We start from the raw sequence: 21,936 nt of genomic DNA, 5'->3' as shown, positions 1-21,936 counted from the left end.
TGTTTTCACTAAATTAGCTATACACAACCATTTTGCCCCAAAGAGTTAATTGTTTTATTTATTTATTTTTTTTTTTTTAAAGATTTTATTTATTTATTTGACAGAGAGAGACACAGCGAGAGAGGGAACACAAGCAGGGGGAATGGGAGAGGCAGAAGCAGGCTTCCCGCAGAGCAGGGAGCCCGATGCGGGGCTCGATCCCAGGACCCTGGGACCATGACCTGAGCCGAAGGCAGACGCTTAACAACTGAGCCACCCAGGCGCCCCTGTTTTATTTTTTTTAAAGATTTTATTTATTCATCCGACGGAGAGAGAGCACAAGCAGGGGCAGCGCAGGCAGGAGAGGGAGAAGCAGGCTCCCCACTGAGCAGGGAGCCCGATGCGGGGCTTGATCCCGGGACCCTGGGATCATGACCTGAGCCAAAGGCAGACGTTTAACGACTGAGCCACCCAGGCGCCCCTCAAGGTTGCTTTATTTTTTTAAAAAACATTTTATTTATTTATTTGAGAGAGAGAGAGAATTAGCGGGGGGAGGGGCAGAGGGAGAGGGGCAAAGAGAGAGGGAGAAGCAGACTCTCTTCTGAGCAAGGAGTCCGACGTGGGCCTGATCCCAAGACCCTGGGATCATGACCTGAGCTGAAGGCAGATGCTTAACCGACTGAGCCACCCAGGCGTCCCTCAAGGTTGCTTTAGATTTGTACTACCAATAGCTTATGAATGAACTTACTAAAAATTCCAGAAGTTTCAGTAGTTGAACCCACAGCAAATCTAAGAACATATTTATTTGCAGCTGCCTGCAGCAGAGGTTGTTCATTCTTTCAGGCTCCATAGTCTCTAGGGATTTGGTGGTAGCATTCTCCTGGCTTCCCATTTATCATATAATGAAACAGGGATCAGAGAGATTTAAGTAACTTATCCTCAACCATATAGCAAGGACGCCGCAATGGGTTCTCCAAAGTCAATGCTCTTTTTACTACACCACATTGTCATCTCTGAGGTCTTAAAGTCTAGTAATCCACAGCCTGCAGCAATCTATTCCTCCAGCTATTTCACCCCTGTACTCTCCACACCCATCCTTTGCCATCAGAACCGTCTCATGTTCTAGATGTCTTCATTTCCTCTGAGTCCATCTGACTTTTCTTGGCAACACTTTCTTTCCAGGGAGACCGGGTCCCATAATGAAATTTTTTGTGCACTAGCTCCCTCTTATCTTTATTTTATATGTAATCCCTAAAAGCTGGTTTCCTTGCCACTACATTCTAAGCACGATGGGAGAAAATTACGCCTGTGGACCATGCCAATATAAAAATTTAAATATCAACTTAAAGTTATAAAGCTTCTCTGATTCCTTCAGTCTCTATGCCCAACACTCACCACCATCTTCCCTTTATAACCATCACCTTCCTCCTTCTCAGATGACCAAACTGCCCACTTCACAGAGGAAACTGAGGCCTTGGTGTGAGTGGAAGGCATTTCCCTAACCTCCAGACCCTGCACCTATAAGCCTACATACAACTGAATCCATCCTCATCTTCCACAAGTTTCTGGTTAAAACCCTTTCCCTCTGGGCTTAGAGGAAATGCCCCTTCTATTCAAGGTTAATCCCCCTAATCCCTGCCCCTGCTATTGTACAAAGTCCCATCCCCTGCTGACTCCTCAGGGAACTTTTACTATTAGTATTCCATTTCTCTTCTGTCTTCTATACTGTTCATTTCTCTCTCTTTCCTGGATCCCTCCATGCAGCCCGTATCACCCTCATCTAAAAGCAAACAAAACCAAAACCAGCCTCACAAAACATTCACTGGACCCTGCATCTCCTTCACAGCCAAGCCTCTCAAAGTGTACACCCCATCTCTTGTCTCCACTTCTTCAACTTCCATTAACCATGCAACCCACTTAAATTTGGCTTCCATTCCCACCGGGTCGTGGGAACTGCTCTAGCAAAAGGCCACCAATATTTGCAGCATCTATAATTGTCACCCTTGTTTAATTCTTAACTATTGTTAATTTATGTAGTTTTTTTTAAGTGAACATAGTGGTTACTGCTCATTTAATTATTAGATTATGTAGATTTAGACTATTAGATTATTATATTATACTTTATGTCTGGTGGGAAAGGAATTTTTTTACTATTTCATTTTCCAAGTGGTTACTACTGGTATAGAGAAACATTATTTTTGTACGTTGATCTTGTCAGCCTGCTCTGATTGGTTTCAATAGTTTGCCCATTTGTTTTCTTTTCTATGTGGATCATCAGGTCATCTTCAGATAAAGACAATTCTCTTTTTCCAGTCTGTATATCTTTTATTGTTCTCACATTATTGCATCAGTTTGACTTCTAATAAATGTTGAATAGTGGTGATGAATTCCCCTGACCAGAAATTCTTCTAAAGTTGTACCATTAAGTATAATGTCTGCTTCTACATTAAGAACTCTTTATCGAGTTAAGAAATTTTCTCTCTATTCCTTTTTTGCTAAGGATTTTTATTATTTATTCAAGAGTGACATTGCATTTTATCAAATCCTTTTTATCCATCTCTTAAAATGATCTTTCCCTCTTTAGTATATTAATCTATTGAATTCTATGTATAGACTTTCTAATATCAAACCATTCTATAAACCTGGAATACATCTCATTGGTCATGATGAGGCTTTGACTACACCACTGATTTAATTTGCTAATATTTCAGATTTTACACATGTGTTCATTAGTTAAGAATGACCTATAATATTCTTTTGTGGAGCTAATTAGTACATTTTTATGTATCCTGGCTTTGCCAGATTATAATGTGAGCTGGGGCGTTTTCTTTCTTTTTCTTTTACTCTTTTCTTCCTTTACTCGAGACTATGTTATAATTACTTCTCTGTCTTCAATGTTGGAACGTAAACACTCTGAGGTCAGGGAATTGTGTTTGTCTCATCATTTGCTATCTTCCCGGTACTTAGAATAGTGTTTAACACCTGGCAGAGGGTCAAAGACTTTTGGGATAAATGAAGTTCCCCCTGGGGATCTAATGTATAGCATGGTGACTATAGTCAACAATACTGTATTATATTGGGACGCCTGGGTGGCTCAGTCAGTTAAGCGTCTACCTTCCACTCAGGTCCTGATCCTGGAGTCCCAGGATCGAGCCCACATCGGGCTCCCTGCTCAGCGGGGAGCCGGCTTCTCCCTCTGCTGTTGCCCCCCCCCACCGCCACCCCCCAACGGTGCTCTGTCTCTCTCTCTCTCAAATAAACAACTAAAATCTTAAAAAAAAAAAAAAAAAACCACCAATACTGTATTATATATTTGAAAGTCATCAAGAGAGTAGATTTTCAATATTCTTACCATATGCACAAATGGTGATTATGTGAGGTGGGGGAGCTGTTAACTAACCTTACCGTGGTAAACATTTTGCAACATATATGTGTATCAAATCATCACCTTGTATACCTTAAATTTGCACAATGTTATATATCATTTATAGCTCAATAAAGCTGGAAAAAATAATTAAGCTCTCCCCACTTTGACTTCTCAAGGTACACAGTATCTTTTTACTGATAATGATCATATTCTAGTAGTCCCATATCTCCCTTACTAAGTTACAGGTTCCTTATATGACTTTTCATTGCACATTTGTGCCTAGCAAGGAGGAATCTAATGAATATTTGTTAATAAATTTAAAAAAAATTTATGTGACAATGAAAGTAATATATTAAATAATATTATCATATTTTAAATGAGGTATAGGGCCAGGTCCAGACAATACTTGTCTGTGGTGATAGCCACCCGCATTGCACTCATTAACCTAGTCTTGCTGTTTCTGGCTCAACGCTCTTCCGCTGTCCCACAGAGCCTGTTACTGACGTGCTCTTCCTTCCACCTCCATAAAATGTACCTGTCCTATTTTTTATTTCCTCAGGGCCTAAGGTCTCAGGTAGCAAATCAGACAAACTAATTTTCATTAATAGAGAACAGTAATTGGAGAAGCCAAAAGGAGCACAAGCCTAGGCAATAAATGTGCACTTTTCATAAAACATGGTGCTTTTTCTGATTATAAGATACATGCTCATTATAGAAAAAAAATTTTTTTTAATTTTTTAAAATATTTTATTTATTTATTTGACAGAGAGAGAGCACAAGCAGGGGGAGCAGCAGGCAGAGGGAGAGGGAGAAGCAGGCTTCCCCGCTGAGCAAGGAACCTGATGTGGGGCTCGATCCCAGGACCCTGGGATCATGACCTGAGCTGAAGGCAGACGCTTACCCGACTGAGCCACCCAGGTGCCCCTCATTATAGAAAAATTTTAACCACCAAAAAGACATAAAGAAAATAAAAGCTACACCAAAAAAACCTCAAACAAGTCAAACTTTTTTGGTTTTAATATAGCATGACTCTACTGCCTCAGTTTGAATCCCATCTCTGCTACTTTTGAGCTGTGTGACCTTGGACAGATTACTTAACCTCTCTGTGCCTCAGCTTTAGCATCTGTAAAATGGGGGTAGTGATAGTATCTATTATTGCTCTGAGGATTAAATGAGTCAACATGTGTAAGGTGCTTAAAACAATCCCTGGCACGTAGTAAGGTCTATGTAAGTGTTTGCTACTATTGTTTTGACAAATATACTCCCGCACAGATCAGACAGACCAACCAACGGAGAGGAAAGGGATATGTCTATAAACACGCATACCTTTAAAAAATATTGAAATCATCCTTTACCTGTACTTTTCTTATTTGCTTTTGGCACTTAAAAGTATAGCAATGTAGGGGCACCTGGATGGCTCAGTCGGTTAAGTGTCCTACTTTTGATCTCAGCTCAGGTCTTGATCTCAGGGTTGTGAGTTCAAGCCCTGCGTTGGGCTTCACACTGGGCATGGAGCCTACTTAATAGGAAGAAGGAAGGAAGGAAGGAAGGAAGGAAGGAAGGAAGGAAGGAAGGAAGGAAGGAAGGAAGGAAGAAAATTAAAAAGGATACTATGTATATTTTCGGTAATTTTTTTTTTTTTTAAGATTTTATTTATTTGAGAGAGAGAATGAGAGAGAGAGAGAGCACATGAGAGGGGGGAGGGTCAGAGGGCGAAGCAGACTCCCTGCTGAGCAGGGAGCCCGATGCGGGACTCGATCCTGGGACTCCAGGATCATGACCTGAGCCAAAGGCAGTCGCTTAACCAAATGAGCCACCCAGGCGCCCGATACTATGTATATTTTCCCACATTTTAATATTCTCCATCAGTAGCTGTTTCAAGCTTTTAAACCTGTGTGCAGAATTCAGACTTTGCCTTTTGTTGACCAGAATAGCATTGTTTTATAATTTGAATTTTAGTGCCTTCAAGTGGAGCATGAACTCTCCGGTTTAACACAGACCACTCACTAGTATCTTATACTCAGGTACATCGCATTTTTGGTTTGCTGGCTAAGCACCTGAAGGCATTTGAGATTTTTACCCCCAATATGACTTTTAGTAGTTACATATTCTTTCATTCTATGACTAGGCTATATTTTACTTAAGTAATTTCTATTATTACACATTTAACTTGTTGTTTCTATCTCACTATTATACATAATGCTGTGAAGAACATCCATAAATACAAATTTTTCTTGGGGCACCTGGGTGGCTCAGTCGTTAAGCGTCTACCTTCGGCTCAGGTCATGATCCCAGGGTCCTGGGATCGAGCCCCACATCCAGCTCCCTGCTCGGTGGGAAGCCTGCTTCTCCCTCTCCCACTCCCCCTGCTTGTGTTCCCTCTCTCGCTGTGTCTCTCTCTGTCAAATAAATAAATAAAATCTTAAAAAAAAAATACAAATCTTTCTTATACATCTTGGTCCCTTTTCCTCACCGAAAGATAGGAATGCTGGGTCGAAGTTTGAATATTTTTAAGATATTTTACATATTACTAAATTGCCTGACAAAATATTGTACTATTTTATATTTCCACTGCCTCATTTCCTTGAACAGTTTTGGATACTGGTATTATCACCTTTTGCCCAGAAAAGGTCTACTAATCATAATATGCATCTTTCAAATATGGCCTTTTTGAGGACTAAATATTTTTTCCTTCAGCCATCAAACATCATTATTTTCCCTGCTATCTGGACAAGTAAGTGAAATAGTTGGGGGAAGATAGGAATCCTAGCTATGTCCTCAAATGTTACTCAATATTACCCAAGTGGCTCTATGCCTCAAAGAACTTGCTCATGGTAAATAACAGAATAAGATATGAGATAGCTTTAATCTCTGCTAACCCCTATCATTAAGGTATAAAGTTAACATTGGTATAATTATTATTGTAGTTGATAACTGCAGGAACTGGTATCTGCTGCACACTTTATTACGGGTAGGCACGCTTATTACATAATAAGCACTTTACTTCATTAATCCTCCCGGTAACCCATGAGATAAGTAGTATCACAAGTGTTATAATAAACAAGACTGAGGGTCACGTAGGTTAAAGAAACTTCTTTCAAGTTACACGATCGTCAGTGGCAAAGCCAGAATTTAAGGCTTGACTAGTCTAAGTCCAAAACCACAATACTAAAATGTCTCTAAGCATATTATTATTATTATTAATAAATCTTTCATTTAACACTGTTCATTTCTCAGAAGGCTTTCATATACACAGTTTGGTGCTGATGATAATATGTCGTGGGATTTGATGAAGAGGTATCATGATCAATCCATAGATTAGGTAACCGAAGCAGTCCGTTGAAGTATAATGAACACAAAATCTCACAGGTCCATTGCTATCCATTAAAGTCATAATCCATACCATACTTGCAGTTAGAACTTAAAAATGACTCACGTAAGCACTTTGAGTTTGATGTAGCTGAAAGCCCCATAGATCTCCCGCACACTTAGGCTTCTCCTAGCTGCAGCCAGAATGCCAATTCAGAATTAAGACGGGAGTTCTGGCCTACTCCAACCCATCCTCGTTCAGCAACTTTGTTCTTTTTCTGTTCTCCAGCTGACAGAGCTACTTTAAAAAAAGAAATCATTTCTGCAAACATTTGAAGTGGCTCATCCCTCTGGCTTTTAGCATAATTGGACTCTGTCAGAATAATCTAGAAATCTGTTTTCCAGTGCTTGAATGCAAGTTCTTGAGTTTTTATATAAGTTTTATGGGGTTGTTATGGCATTTGAGCAGGCCAAAAATATAAGTATAAATGTAGGCTTTGACCTGTCAGAAATAGCATATATTAAACACTGCAATTTTATTGTTTTATATTTACTTAACTGCCTTTAAAAAATGTCAACATGATTTAACGTATTAAGAAGATTCACAGCATAACTTATTTTAGCAACTTTCATCATAAGATCAACATGCAATAAAAGCATCTGTTCTGGTGGCTCTCAATCTTTTTGGTCTCAGGAGCCCTTTACATTAAAAAATTATTGAGAACCCCAAAGAGTTTTGACTGGAAGGGTAATACCTATTGATATTTACCATATTAAAAATTAAAACTGAGATATTTTATTTTTTAAGATTAATTTACTTACTTGAGAGAGAATACGAGTGTGAGTGGGCAGAGGGGCAGAGGGAGAGAGAGAATCCTCAAGCAGACTCCCCACTGAGCGCCCCAAAACTGCGATATTCTAAAACTATCTATTAATTCGTTTAAAAATAAATTCATTATATGTTAACATAGATTTTAAGAAAAATAATTATATTTTCAAAAATAAAAAATTGGAAGAGGATGGCATTATTTTACATTTTGGCAAATCTCTTTAATATATGGCTTAACAGTAGATATCTGGATTTTCTGTCATATCTGCTTCTACAATCAATTTGTTGTGATATATTCTTTGAAAAGGTTGAAATATTTGAAGAAAATCCAGCCTCCAGCCTCACAAAGATATGTAGTTAGAAAGAGGAGGACTATTTTAATGGCCTTTTCAAATAATTGTGGATATTCTTTGACACTAACCCAAAACTTAACAAGTAGTAGGGTTTTTGTTTTTTGTTTTTTGTTTTTTTAAAGATTTTATTTATTAATTTGAGAGAAAGAGTAAGAGAAAGCATGGGGGCAGGGGGAGGGAGAAGCAGACTCCCCACTGAGTAGGGAGCCCCGGATGGGGCTGGTCCCAGAACCCAGAACCCTGGGATAATGACCTAAGTTGAAGGCAGACGCTTAATCAACTGAGCCACCCAGGCATCCCAACAAGTAGTAGTGGACTCCAGGAACCAAACTGAGGTTTACAGAAGGGAGGGGGGTGGGAGGATGGGGTGACCGTGTGATGGGTATTAAGGAGGGCACGTGTGGTGATGAGCACTGGGTGTTATATGAAACTAATGAATCGCTGAACACTACATCAAAAACTAATGATATACTATATGCTGGCTAATTGAACATAATAATTTTAAAAAGAGAAAAAATAAAGTTACTATATAAAAAGATAAATAAATAAAAAATAAAAGGTTAGTTGCAATGTGGAATCTGAAAGCATATCAATGAACTTTTCATACTGTTACACTAAAACCCATTAGTCCAGGGGCACCTGGGTGGCTCAGTCAGTTAAGCATCCAACTCTTGATTTCAGCTCAGGTCATGATCTCAGGGTCCCAGGATCAAGCCCCGCCTTGGGCTCCCCGCTTATCGGGAAGTCAGATCAAGGATTCTCCCCCTTCCCCTCTGTTCCTCCCCATGCTTTCTCTCCCTCTCTCTCTCTCTAAAATAAACAAATAAATCTTTAAAAAAAAAATTAGTCCACCTTGTTCTTTGAATAGATCTTTTACTCATGCTTATTTTGTAACATCATGCGTTGATCCTTTCAAAAATATTGGGTCACTGAATTATGCAGATCTTCCAAATGTTAACACATTTCATTGTATAATAGCAAGATATTATATTTATGAATATGATCCGATTAGAAAATCTTTAAGTATTAAGAAGCTGTCAAGTTCACAATGACAGTACAATCTTTCCAAAATTCCTACATTTGTTCCAAAGCCCAGATTTTATCATTGGCAACAGATTTGGTCAGTTGTTTACCTTGAAGTGGCAGGCTCACTTTGTTCCTTTTCAAGAAAACATCCACCATATACCTGTCTCAACCATAGATTCATCAGTAGTCGTTCTTTCAAGTAAAAATGGCGTCCGTGGCCAAAAAAGTAGCTAGTTCGGGTCACCATTCAAGCAACTGCACAAATGTTTTTCCACAGGACAACCATCACACTTTGGTGTATAGCAGAAGTGTTTACGTGTTCTTATTTCATCCCCCAGAATGTCAAAAACACACCTACCCAGGGAACATTTAATAAAATAATTTCTTCTGCTTCATTAAGATCAGTCTTAAGTGAAACTGGTCTTTCTGTTTTTTATTCCTTCCTTCCTTCCTCCCTTCTTTTTTTCTCTCCTCCTTTCTCTCCTTTTCTTCTTTCTTTCCTTTCTTCCTTCTTTTTTTCTCTTTCCCCTCTCCCTTTCTTTTTACAAGTGGATGGCAGTGAAGAATACAATGACCACTGAGCAGTATAGTTTGGTGCCACTGCTTAATTTGTGTTAAGGGACTAGCAGTTTTACCTACCATTGCTTTTGCATCAATGTAATATCAATGGGACTGGGGAGGGGAGAAGGCATATCCTGTCTAAAAATTTTTTAAAAATGATTTTTAACTTTGCAACTCCCCTTAAAGGGTCTCAGGGACCATTACTCTATTTACTGCTTAGTTCAAAAGTATTTGGCTTAAGAAATCACACACTAACTCAGCACATACTTTTTGGTTATTTCATCAGAAATATTTCATCAGAATCATTCCTAAAATCTTTTCTAGCAGCTGAAATCTTTTCTTTAAAAAGCCACTTTTTTCTAATACCAGAATATTGTTTTAAGCAACTCTCTGACCCTGCTTACGTTGTCATATCTTTCTCTGACCCTCTCTTCTACCTCTTTTATCCAATTTTAAGGACCCTTGTGATTACATTGGGCCTACCTAGATAGTATTCTTGCTATCTCTTTTTAACTATAAAAATTTTATTTTTACTTTTTCCAATTTTATTGAGATGTAGTTGACATATAACGTATTAGTTTAAGGTGTAGAAAATAATGATTTGATATACATATACATTGTAAAATGATTACACAATATAAGTCAACTAATAAGTTTAGTTAACATCCATCACCTCACATAGTTACATTTTTTTCGCGTAATAAGAAATTTTAAGATCTACTCTCTTAGGAACTTTCAAATATATAATGCAGTATTATTGACTATAGTCACCAGTACTCTTTTATATCTTAGAGTCAGCTGATTAGCAACCTTAATTCCATCTGCAATCTTAATTCTCCTTTGCCATCTAACACGACATATTCACAGGTTCTAAGGATCCTAATCCTAATGTGGACATCTTTTGGGAGGGTGGCATTATTCTGCTTACAACGGGGAGCTTCACCTTTGAGTTACCATGTCAAAGGCCGCTCCTCTAAGATCTTTGTGTGCTTTGTAATTTCTCAGTGCTTGTTTTTTGTAACTCCCCAAAGTGGTTTATAATAGCATCCTTAAAATGAAAAAGGCCTGGGAGGAATGAGCAATGGGGGGACAGAGTATTCCAGTCCAGGGCTAGACTTGGGAGGGATTGAGTATCCAGGGAGAAAAAGGCAGCCTGAATCTCCGAAGCCTGAGCCTCAGAGAGAAGAACGCAGGGTGCAAGTGTGAGTGACATGGGCACCCTCACTTGCAAAATACAGTGACATTTAGAACATCTATTATCCTCTAACACAGAACAGTCAGCTGCCGTGGCTCCAGTTTCTAGAAAAGAGAAAAACAACATGCCAACTATACCCTTAGCATTGGGCCATCATATGTGTATATTTCTATCTTCCTTTAAGGTTTAAGTCTGGTTTACGGTTGCCATTGTGGTAGGTGCTCAATTAACATTACCACTGTGTGCCAAGGACTGTGCTAGGTATGGGTTTAATTCACATCTTCACAACAAACTTGCAGAGCAGCTAACAATATACCCATTGGACGGATGGGGACACTGAAGTCTAGGGAGTCAAGCCACACAATTGGTGTAGTAGTAAACCTGAGATTGAGACCTCGGTTGCTTTGGGTTCAAAGTTGGTGTCTTTCTATGACATCACACTGCCTCCCTCATGAAATATCTTTGTCTGATACTTGCTCATCTATTGTTCTCTTGTGAGACTTTACCGTGTAACTATGTTCATCATTATAACTTTTGTGACTGTTCAACATTCAAAGGAATAAATCCATCATTATGTAATCAATCATTTTTGTGTTGATCATAAATAAAGCTGTGGTGAATATGAGAAAAACTGTTTTAATGGAATGATCCGCAAGGGAATGAATCCAGAAAGAAAAAGTATGAAACTAAGATATGCTTTGGTGATTTTCATATTGATTAAAGTCATTAACTCATCTTACCTAACAAACGTTTGTCCCGCAACAATTTAACAATACCCACAAAACTGAAGAATTTGAGCTCGTATGTCTTTAATTCCTTCCTAGAATTGAATTATTCATCAGGTAAGATTTAAACAAAAGCAACATAAACACTGCTGTCCAGGCCTTTAAAAATAAGAGCGAACTGCTTTTCTATTGCTCGCATACATCCTATAGACACAAAATATAATAGTTAATTTTTAAATAAAAGATTTTCTTTAGTTATGGCTATTTTCAAGCATATATGAGAAAATATGGGCTAGCAAAAATTAGGTCAGATATGGCCCAGTCAGCTCAACATTTTATGTAATGAAAATAATATTGCGGATCAGTTCCTAAGAAAGCATGCTAGCTGTCCCTGATGGATCTCAAAATATTCAAGAAGTAGCACAAAATGCCACTCCCTCTTTTTTTTTTAATAAAAGTTGTTTATCTTATTGCTCATTCCTTAATCTGAAGAAAAGGACTGTTTATAGATGGTGGATTGAACACAAGTGTTTACCTTGTGTAAACACCACTAAAGTGACAATAAAGGCATATTCCTCCAAGAACAAATAAAATGGGAGAAAAGATAACAGCAACAAAAATTTGAAAGTTGGATAATAAATATCTATTTTACCAGACTTGGCACATTATCAGTCCGATTTCAAACCTCATCATACATTTTCCTTTTTTTAGTTAAAAAATTACTTGAATATTCGCTAATTATGAAAAACTCAATATGCTGGGTATAGCCTGGACAAAATAGAGTTCTGGACAGTGTTCTTATACTATGATTGAAGCTGGCATCTGCTTCTCTTTTGTAAGCCAGATCAAATTATTGCCTCATAGTTAAGCCCATGGTCTTTATCTAAGTATTGCTCATAAATCAGATATTCCCCATCCTGAGCCAACTAAACTAAGCAGAAGATTCTAGACATTTATCCATTTTAAATTCCACCTGTTTTACAAGGTACTTTAGGTATCCTGGATACTAACCCTTTCAGATGTAAACTCATACACACAACCCCCAAACATACCCCTAGCAAGTGTCTTCTAGTATGTGGCCGTTTTTCCTGTGCTTATGGGGCTTTTGTTGTAGATGGGATTTTATTTTATTTTATTTAAAGATTTTATTTATTTGAGAGAGCTAGAAAGAGAGGGAACACAAGCAGGAGGAGCGGGAGAGGGAGAAGCAGGCTTCCCGCGGAGCAGGGAGCCAGACATGGGGTCGTTCCCAGGACCCTGGGATCAAGACCTGAGCCAAAGGCAGACGCTTAACCGACTGAGCCACCCAGGCACCCCAGTGAATGGGATTTTAATGTAGTAAAATTAATCTTTCTTTTTCTTTTAAGTTTGTGCTTTCGGTGTTTGGTTTAAGAACTCATCTTTGGTTTAAGAACAAATCTTTCACATCTCAAACTCAAAATTTTAAGTTTTACTTCTTATTTTCACATTGAGGTCTTAATTCTTTTTGCCTTAGCATGTGTTGTTAGCTTTTATTTATTTTTTTTTAAGATTTCATTTATGTATTTGACAGAGAGAGACACAGAGAGAGAGGGAACACAAGCAGGGGGAGTGGGAGAGGGAGAAGCAGGCTTCCCACTGAGCAGGGAGCTGGATGTGGGGCTCGATCCCAGGACCCTGGGATCATGACCTGAGCCGAAGGCAGCCGCTCAACGACTGAGCCACCCAGGCACCCGATTTGTATAGCTTTTAATTCGGTTAGTGTTTGCCTGCTGTAGCTTTTCCTATAGTTTTACTTTGAAACATTCTTTGTTATTTTTTTAAATCTTTATATTTTACATGTATTGTAAACATCATACAGCTCTTTTTAAAAATCTCATAAGTTAATATTTTTTAAACATATTTTTATAATATAAATATAATATGAAAATAACATGTTTTAGGGATGGCTGGATGGCTCAGTCGGTTAAGCATCTGCCTTCGGCTCAGATCACGATCCCAGGGTCCTGGGATCGAGCCCCACATCGGGCTTCCTGCTCCACGGGAGGCCTGCTTCTCCCTCTCCCACTCCCCCCTGCTTGTGCTCTCTCTTTCTCTCTCGCTGTCTTTCTCTCTCTGATAAATAAATAAAATCTTAAAAAAAAAAGAAAGAAAGTAAAAGAAAATAAGATGTTTTCAAACACATGAGTTTAATTCATTTAGATTTTCGTGATCACTGGTATATTTTTGTTATTTTCCACCACCATTTATTCAAAATGTCTTAAATTGTCTTTCACGAAATATTTACAGTATTTTTAATATAAGTCAGATATTTCTCGTTGGGTTTATACTCTTGTTATTCTTATCAATGGAATTTTTTCCCATTACATTTTTTCATTAGTTATTGCTAGCGTACAGGAAGATGTTGATTCGTTTATCTCATATGGAGCCATTTTATTGCACTCTCTTATTAATTCTAATTAGTGTTTCATTAGTTGCCTTACATAATCTCAATAGGCAATCATATTGCCTGCATATAATGATTTTTGTCTCCTCTTTTCTAGTACTTATTTCCTTTTTTTTTTTTTTTTTTTTTACATTGGCTAAGACCTCTAGAACACCATTGAATAGCAGCAGGTATAGCAACCATTCTTGTTTTATTCATGGAAAGGCTTTTAAAGTTTCATAATAAAGTGTGAAGTTTAATTACGTTTTTAACAGATGGCCCTCAATTAAGGCAATTTCCTTTGCCTAGGTTAGAACAACTTTTATCAGGAATGGGAGTTGCGATTTATCAAAAAAATTTTCAACATCTTATAAGATTATCTTTTTATTCTTTATTCTTCCGGCATAATAAACATATTCCCTAATGTCAACCACACATTGCACATTGCATTCCTGGAATTAAACCTATTTGGTTAATTCGACTCATTCAATTCGACAAAAATGTATGTACCTAATACATGCCAAGCACTTGGCAAGTATTAGGGAACCAGCAATGATTCCTCATGGAGCTTATGGTCTAACAGATGTCTATGATCTATTTTGCTTTTAATCCACTGCTGAATTTAAATTGCTAATATTTGATTTAGTATTTTTATATTTATATTCATAAGTGAGATTGATGTGAGTTTTCCTTTTTTGTGCTATACTTTTTCCTTTCTTTGTCTTGGTTAAGTTAACCTTATAGAAATATATTGCAAGTTTTTCCTTATTGTCCATGCTATAGGAATGTGTAAGTAACAAATGAATTAATCTCTTTCTTAAGGCTTTTCTATAACCTGCCCATAAAATCACTGAGAGCTGGGGTCTTTTCTTCTCCTTTAAAAATTTTTTCAATTGAGGTAAAAAATACATAAATAAATTTTACCGTCTCAACCATCTTTAAGTGTACAGTTCAATAAAGTATATTCACATCATTGTGCTCTTTTCCTTTTAAATACATTTCTTTTACTATTCCTATTTTAAGTACATTATTTTACTATTCCTTTCACTATTCCTATTTTAAATACATTTCTTTTACTTTCTAACTGCTTCTATGGTTATTGGGCTATTAGATTCTCGACCTCTTTTTTGGGTTACTTTTGGCTTGTATTTCCCTAGAAATTCCTGTTTCGCTTAGATTTTAAAATGTATTGCTCTAAAGCAGTACACAGTAAATTCTTATGCTTCTTAAGTCTTCACTGTTTCCATGATTATGTCCCCTTTCCATCACCAACGTTGTTTTTTTGATATTTTCTCTCCTTCTCCATCTTGTTTTCTCTTTTCATGAGACTTGCCCAAGGCTTGTCTATTTTGTTGGTCTTTCCAAGAATCAGTTTGGGTACACGGATCAAGTATACTTTTGATTGTTTTCGACTTCATTATCTCTTTTCATTCCATCACTCTGCTTTTTTAGGTTTGTTGTTGATGTTCTTTGTCGAGCTTATTGAGTTCAGTGTGTGGTTCATTGATTAACATCGATAATTCATGTTTCCTAGGAGTATTTCTAAAGCTGTATGTTTTCTTTTTAATACTACTTTCTCTATGCTTTAGGCTTTGCTATGTAATATTCTCCATGTTGTCTTTAATTTCAATTTTTCTTTTCTTTCAACCCAAAAGTTATTTATCATAAGAGTTCTGTTTACCTTACAAGCAGGTAGTATTGTGGGTTTTTTTTTTTTAGCTACTTCTTTTTGGCAGTAGATATATATATGGCATATGTGTATATCCTACCACCCCTCCCCTCACACTCATTTTCACCCAGAGAACCATTCCCCCCACTTCGGGGCAAACTACTCCCAAGACCTGCCCCATCTGTTGGCCTAAAGATCAGCATCTCTCCAGCCTGTGGACCTCGCATTCATTTCACCCTGCCCTGCCTTGTAAGGGTCATTTTACACATTTGTCCTTGTCACCAGCTGAGGCCTTTGGGGAAGGAATTCAGAGATGTTAGTACTACATTTTGAAACAACATTTCTCAAAGGGAGGTCCAGACGGCTTTTGCATCAGAATTACTTTGTGATACTAATTAAAAGTAAAGTTTCCAGAGCTGCATCTCAGATCTATGAAGTCAGAATCTCCATTTTTAACAAGCATCCCAAGTGCATCTATTCTAGCACAACTAACGTTAAGCAACTATTGCTCTACATGAATACCTGGTAAGCTTCAGTAAGTTCAGAGCAGGTCAGCTAGGTACGAAGGCCTTAAGAACCACGTCATATAAAGAATATTGAACAAACCTAGGATGTTTAAAGCTAGAAAAAAGACTTGGTGGGAAGAACACAAGAGATGCTGCTCCTATGAAAGATACTTTAAATGTATTTCATATAGCTTTTATTTTCTTTTTTTAAGATTTATTTATTTATTTTAGAAAGAGAGAGCAGGGGCAGGGGCAGAGGGAGAGGGAGAGACAGAATCCTCAAATAGACTCTCCACTGAGTGCATTGCCCGTCGCGGGGCTCCATACCTGAGATCATGACCCAAGCCAAAATCAAAAGTTGGCCACTGGCCACTTAACTGACTGAGTCACCCAGGCACCTCCCCCTCCCCCCCCCATATAGCTTTTAAAGGGTAAGTCCAAAGGGTAAAAATTAGACGGAGACAGATCTTGGCTCTAACATAAGAAACAGATTTTTAACAGTTTGAACTCTTCAAAAATGGAATAGCTTTTTTATGAATTAGTGAGTTCACTCCTTTTTGGACATATCTAAGCAGATAATAAATGACTTTGTGTCGGAGATGAAGAGAGACTCTTACATCAGACCAGATGATTTCTACATTCCCTTCCACCTCTTAGGATTCTTCAGATTCTCTAATTTTAGGTTCATGAGCTCAATAAGAGTTATAGTCATTAAACATTTCCAGATGATACAGGAAGCCTGTTTCTTCATAGTGAAGGATCCAGATACACTTGGTGGTTTAATACAACGTATACAAAAATTGGTCTGAAAAAATAAGTCTCGCACAATTATATTTTTTCCAATTTGAGAGTTGTTAAAGGTTTAATTTAGCTCACATTTCTGTACATATATGTGATGGCTAATCCCATTCTAAGAGTTAAAAACACAAAACTTATCAAAATCAGGTGTGCAGTGACCAAATAAACTCGTTCATTGCTTACCTGAAAGTCAAGGATATGTGGCAAAGAAAACTACTTATAACAACCCAATATTACAATCTGTCATAAAATAACTCATCTACTCCTTCCAACTTCATAAAGGCGAAAAAATGCGAATTTAAAATTTGAAGCAGACCGGGCACCCGGCTGGCTCAGTCAGAAGAGTTTGCAACTCTTGATATCGGGGTGGTGAGTTTGAGCCCCATGTTGGGTGTAGAGATTACTTAAATAAAACTTTAAATAAATAAATAAACAAACAAACAAAATTTGAAGCAGAGACAAGATATATTAGCCTGTGAAAATGGTTCCTCCATTGTGTGCCTTTAAATTGATTAAAAAAAAGAAACTCAGTATCAAAATAGATAAATTATATATTACTATATTTATGTAGTAGTTGTAGCCAAGATCCCTAAACAGAAAAATATCCAGCAGTGCCAAGGAGGATCAGTAATAACATCAAGGATTTTTAGATTCAGATTTCAAATTCTCATTGAAAAAAAATTAATACTTTATTTGTTTTTAAACTAACTTCTCAAAATTAGAAATATTATTCAACAGACACATACCAAAGTTGAGGGAAATTTTAAGGGAAAGGAGACAAAAAAGCATTGCATTGTAAATTTTCTAGAGAATTCTGCTAATATTAGAATTAAATGTTTTATTTTTTTAACTCAATTAATTAACATATAATGTATTACTGGTTTCAGAGATAGAGGTCAGTGATTCATCAGTCTTATACTCATTACATCACATGCCCTCCTTAATGTCCGTCACCCAGTTACCCATTCCCCACTCCCCTCCCCTCCAGCAACCCTGTTTATTTCCTATGATTAAGAGTCTCTTATGGTTCCTCTCCCTCTCTGATTTTGTCTTATTTTATTTTTTCCTCTCTTCCCCTATGACCCTCTGTTTTGTTTCTTAAATTCCACATATGAGTGAGATCATATAATTGTCTTTCTCTGATTGACTTATTTCACTTAGCGTGATACCCTCTAGTTCCATCCATGTCATTGCAAATGGCAAGATTTCTTTTTTTTTTTTTGATGGCTGAGTAGTATGCCACATCTTCTTTATCCATTCATCTGTTGATGGACATCTGGGCTCTTTCCATAGTTAGGCTATTGTGGACATTGCTGCTACAAACATTGGGGTGCAGGTGCCCCTTCGGATCACTATCTTTGGGGCAAATACCCAGTAGTACAATTGCTGGGTCATAGGGTAGCTCTATTTTCAATTTTTTGAGGAATCTCCATACCGTTTTCCAGAGTGACTGTACCAGCTTGCATTCCCACCAACAGTGTAGGAGGGTTCCCCTTTCTCTGCATCCTCACCGACATCTGTCATTTCCTGACTTGTTAATTTTAGCCATTCTGACTGGTGTGAAGTGGTATCACATTGTGGTTTTGATTTGTATTTCCCTGATGGCAAGTGATGTGGAGCATTTTTTCATGTGTCTATTGGCCATTTGAAGATTTTATTTATTTATTTGAGAGAGAATGAGAGAGAGCACATGAGAGAGGGGAGGGTCAGAGGGAGAAGCAGGCTCCCTGCCGAGCAGGGAGCCCGATGCGGGACTCGATCCAGGGACTCCAGGATCATGACCTGAGCCGAAGGCAGTCGCTTAACCAACTGAGCCACCCAGGCGCCCTCTATTGGCCATTTGTATGTCTTCTTTGGAGAAGTGTCTGTTCATGTCTTCTGCCCATTTCTTGATTGGATTATTTGTTCTTTGGATGTTGAGTTGGATAAGTCTTTATATCGTGAATACTAGCCCTTTATCTGATAAGACATTTGCAAATATCTTCTCCCATTCTGTCAGTTGTCTTTTGGGTTTGTGGACTGTTTCCTTTCCTGTGCAAAAGCTTTTTATCTTGATGAAGTCCCAATAGTTCCTTTTTGCCTTTGTTTCCTTTGCCTTTGGAGACATAGAATTAAATGTTTTGATCAGATAGTAATTTAAGTGCTTTCTTCTTGTACCTTATATCATCTCCAGTTTGTGTTGTTACAGTCCTGCATATGTTAAATAACAAAAGCAAACTAATTATATATCTTGCATAATCAGTATGTTACAACATTAAGATCAGACTAATAATACAAATCCACTCCACTGCCAATTTTTAAACTTCCTGCAATCCTACGGCAAGTCCTCAAGAATATAAAAATGTGAACAAAAAGGCTTTATAGTTATCTTACAGAAGGTATAAATATTAATTACAAAGAGATATAAGGTGATATAATTAACATGATTATAAAGCAGAGGGAATAATTATATTGCTTGTAGTTCTACTCTGAGTTTATTGAACCATTAAAAACAACTTCAAAAACAATCCAATACAAAGGCAAATCCCTATAAATGCAAGTAACCTCTTTGACATCGGCCACAGCAACTTCTTTCAAGATACATCTCCAAAGGCTAGTGAAACAAAAGCAAAAATGAACTTTTGGGACTTCATCAAGATAAAAAGCTTCTGCACAGCAAAGGAAACAGTCAACAAAACAAAGAGGCAAACCACGGAATGGGAGAAGATATTTGCAAATGACACTACAGACAAAGGGCTGATATCCAAGATCTATAAAGAACTCAAACTCAACACCCAAAAAACAAATAATCAAGTCAAAAAAATGGGCAGAAGACATGAACAGACACTTCTCAAAAGAAGACATACAAGTGGCTAACAGACACGTGAAAAAAATGTTCGTCATCATTAGCCATCAGGGAAATTCAAATCAAAACCACATTGAGATACCACCTTACACCAGTTAGAATGGCAAAAACTGACAAGGCAAGAAACAACAAATGTTGGAGAGGTTGTGGAGAAAGGGGAACCCTCTTATACTGTTGGTGGGAATGCAAGCTGCTACAGCCACTTTGGAAAACAGTGTGGAGGTTCCTCAAAAATTTAAAAATAGAGCTACCCTATGACCCAGCAATTGCACTACTGGGCATTTACCCCAAAGACAGATGTAGTGAAAAGAAGGGCCATATGCACCCCAATGTTCATAGCAGCAATGTCCGCAATAGCCAAACTGTGGAAAGAGCCGAGATGCCCTTCAACAGATGAATGGATAAAGAAGATGTGGTCCATATATACAATGGAATATTACTCAGCCATCAGAAAGGATGAATACCCAACTTTTACATCAACATGGACGGGACTGGAGGAGATTATGCTAAGTGAAATAAGTCAATCAGAGAAAGTCAATTATCATATGGTTTCACTTATTTGTGGAACATAAGGAATAGCATGGAGGACATTAGGAGAAGGAAGGGAAAAATGAAGTGGAGGGGGAAATTGGAGAGAAAGATGAACCATGAGAGACTATGGACTCCGAGAAATAAACTGAGGGTTTTAGAGGGGAGGGGGGGCAGGGGGATGGGTTAGCCCGGTGATGGGTATTAAGGAGGGCACGTACTGCATGGAGCACTGGGTGTTATAGGCAAACAATGAATCATGGAACAATACATCAAAAACTAATGATGTACTGTATGGTGACTAACATAACATAATAAAATTAAATTAAATTTAAAAAAATGCAAAGTATGTTTACCTTTTGAATATTGATCTAGCCTTCACTTTTCCCCCAATCTAAACAACCTGTTCTTAATTCCTATAGCACACAGGATGGATTGGAAAAGAAAGAAGGTAAAAGTTGGCCATTGCAGCATTTTAGATGTATGGCACATGCGTGATGTGGTAACAGTGGAAATGAAAGGGCAAAGGCTGCTTTTCCTCAGTTAATGGCACTTTCATCCTTCTAGTTGTTCAGGCTAAAACCCTGGCATCTTCCTGGGACTCCTGTCTCAGATATCCTTTATCCAAACCATCAGCTAATCCTGTCACGATCTCTGGGATCCAACCACTCCCTCACTATCTCCATCTCCCTGGCTAAGACCTCCTATCGCTCTCCTGGATTATTGTAAATGCTCCTAACTACTCTCCCTGCTTTTTACCTTTGCCCTCTGCAGTTTATTCTCAACCCAACAGCCAAATTGATCCTCTCCTCAAAGCCCTCTAGTGCCTTCCATCTCATTCAACATAAAAGTCGATGCCCTGACAATAGGGTCCTGTACACACTGTTCCCCATTATCTATCTTTGCCCCTCACTGTCTCAGCTCCAGTTACACTGGCCACTTTCTGCTTTGATGAAGAGGCCACTTCCACCTCAGGGGTTTTGCAATTGCTCTTCCTTTTCACTGGAAGTTACTTTATTTAGAGACCACATAGGTTATTCCTTTCACCTCCTTCAGGTTTGCATTCAATGACTACTTTTCAGTGAATGATTCCCTAACCATCCTATTTATAACTGCAAATCTTCACATCCCTATACCCACCATGTCCCTTTTTTAAACCTGTCTTGTTTTTCTCTATAGAATTTATCATCATCTAATTACCATAAATTTTACTTATTTTGTCTGATTATCCTAAGATTGTAAACTTCATGAGGTTAGGAATTTTGTCTGTTTATTCGATGCTAAATTTCATAGCTAACACATAGTAGGTGTTCAGTAAATGCTGGTTGAAAGAACGAATACCCTCCACAAATTCTCTAGTAACCAGTGTTGAGAACTAGGTGCTTCCATGGATGCACCTTTGGGGGCGAGGGGGACTTCATACCAGTGCTAAAGTAGATGCATGACATTATTAGATTTATATGAATATACTGCCCCCAGAAATGGAACAAGACATGTACAGTATGCAGATACAAAACAAAGAGAATGATTTCCATATGCAAAATCTAAAACTCACAGATTTATGAACTGAAGTTTTCTAATCCATTCCCTTCATTTAAAAGAGAGAGGTCTAGTGAGCTTAAATCATTTCTGAAGCTCACTCAGATATTAGTAGTAAAATATACTAAAAATCAGATTACCTGGCTCTCAATTCAGTGTTCTTTTCATTCTATCATGGCAAACTTGAGTGTTCCTCTGACCAGGAGTTGATAGGTCTTTAGCATCTGAATTTAAATCACTACATCACCAGGAAATAAAGTCTAATTTCCCAAAATTATTCCTAAATTAAGCCATGGTGAGTCT

General features: G+C 37.8%; 1 protein-coding gene across 1 annotated transcript in view; it reads right to left on the bottom strand.

The window, feature by feature from the left end:
• The window catches only part of OTUD7B (OTU deubiquitinase 7B), an 82,998-nt gene extending 76,061 nt beyond the window's left edge, over positions 1 to 6,937 (bottom strand). The window contains exon 1 of the mRNA XM_078072499.1: positions 6,783 to 6,937. Within this exon, the coding sequence (XP_077928625.1) occupies positions 6,783 to 6,819 (37 nt within the window). The 5' untranslated portion in view covers positions 6,820 to 6,937. The remainder of the gene's footprint in view (positions 1 to 6,782) is intronic.
• Between the last annotated feature and the right edge of the window lie 14,999 nt (positions 6,938 to 21,936).

Source organism: Halichoerus grypus, chromosome 5 (genome assembly GCF_964656455.1).
Source record: "Halichoerus grypus chromosome 5, mHalGry1.hap1.1, whole genome shotgun sequence".
NCBI lineage: Eukaryota > Metazoa > Chordata > Mammalia > Carnivora > Phocidae > Halichoerus > Halichoerus grypus.
The sequence above is the reverse complement of the archived record's forward strand: the minus strand, read 5'-3'. Positions and strand labels throughout refer to the sequence as shown.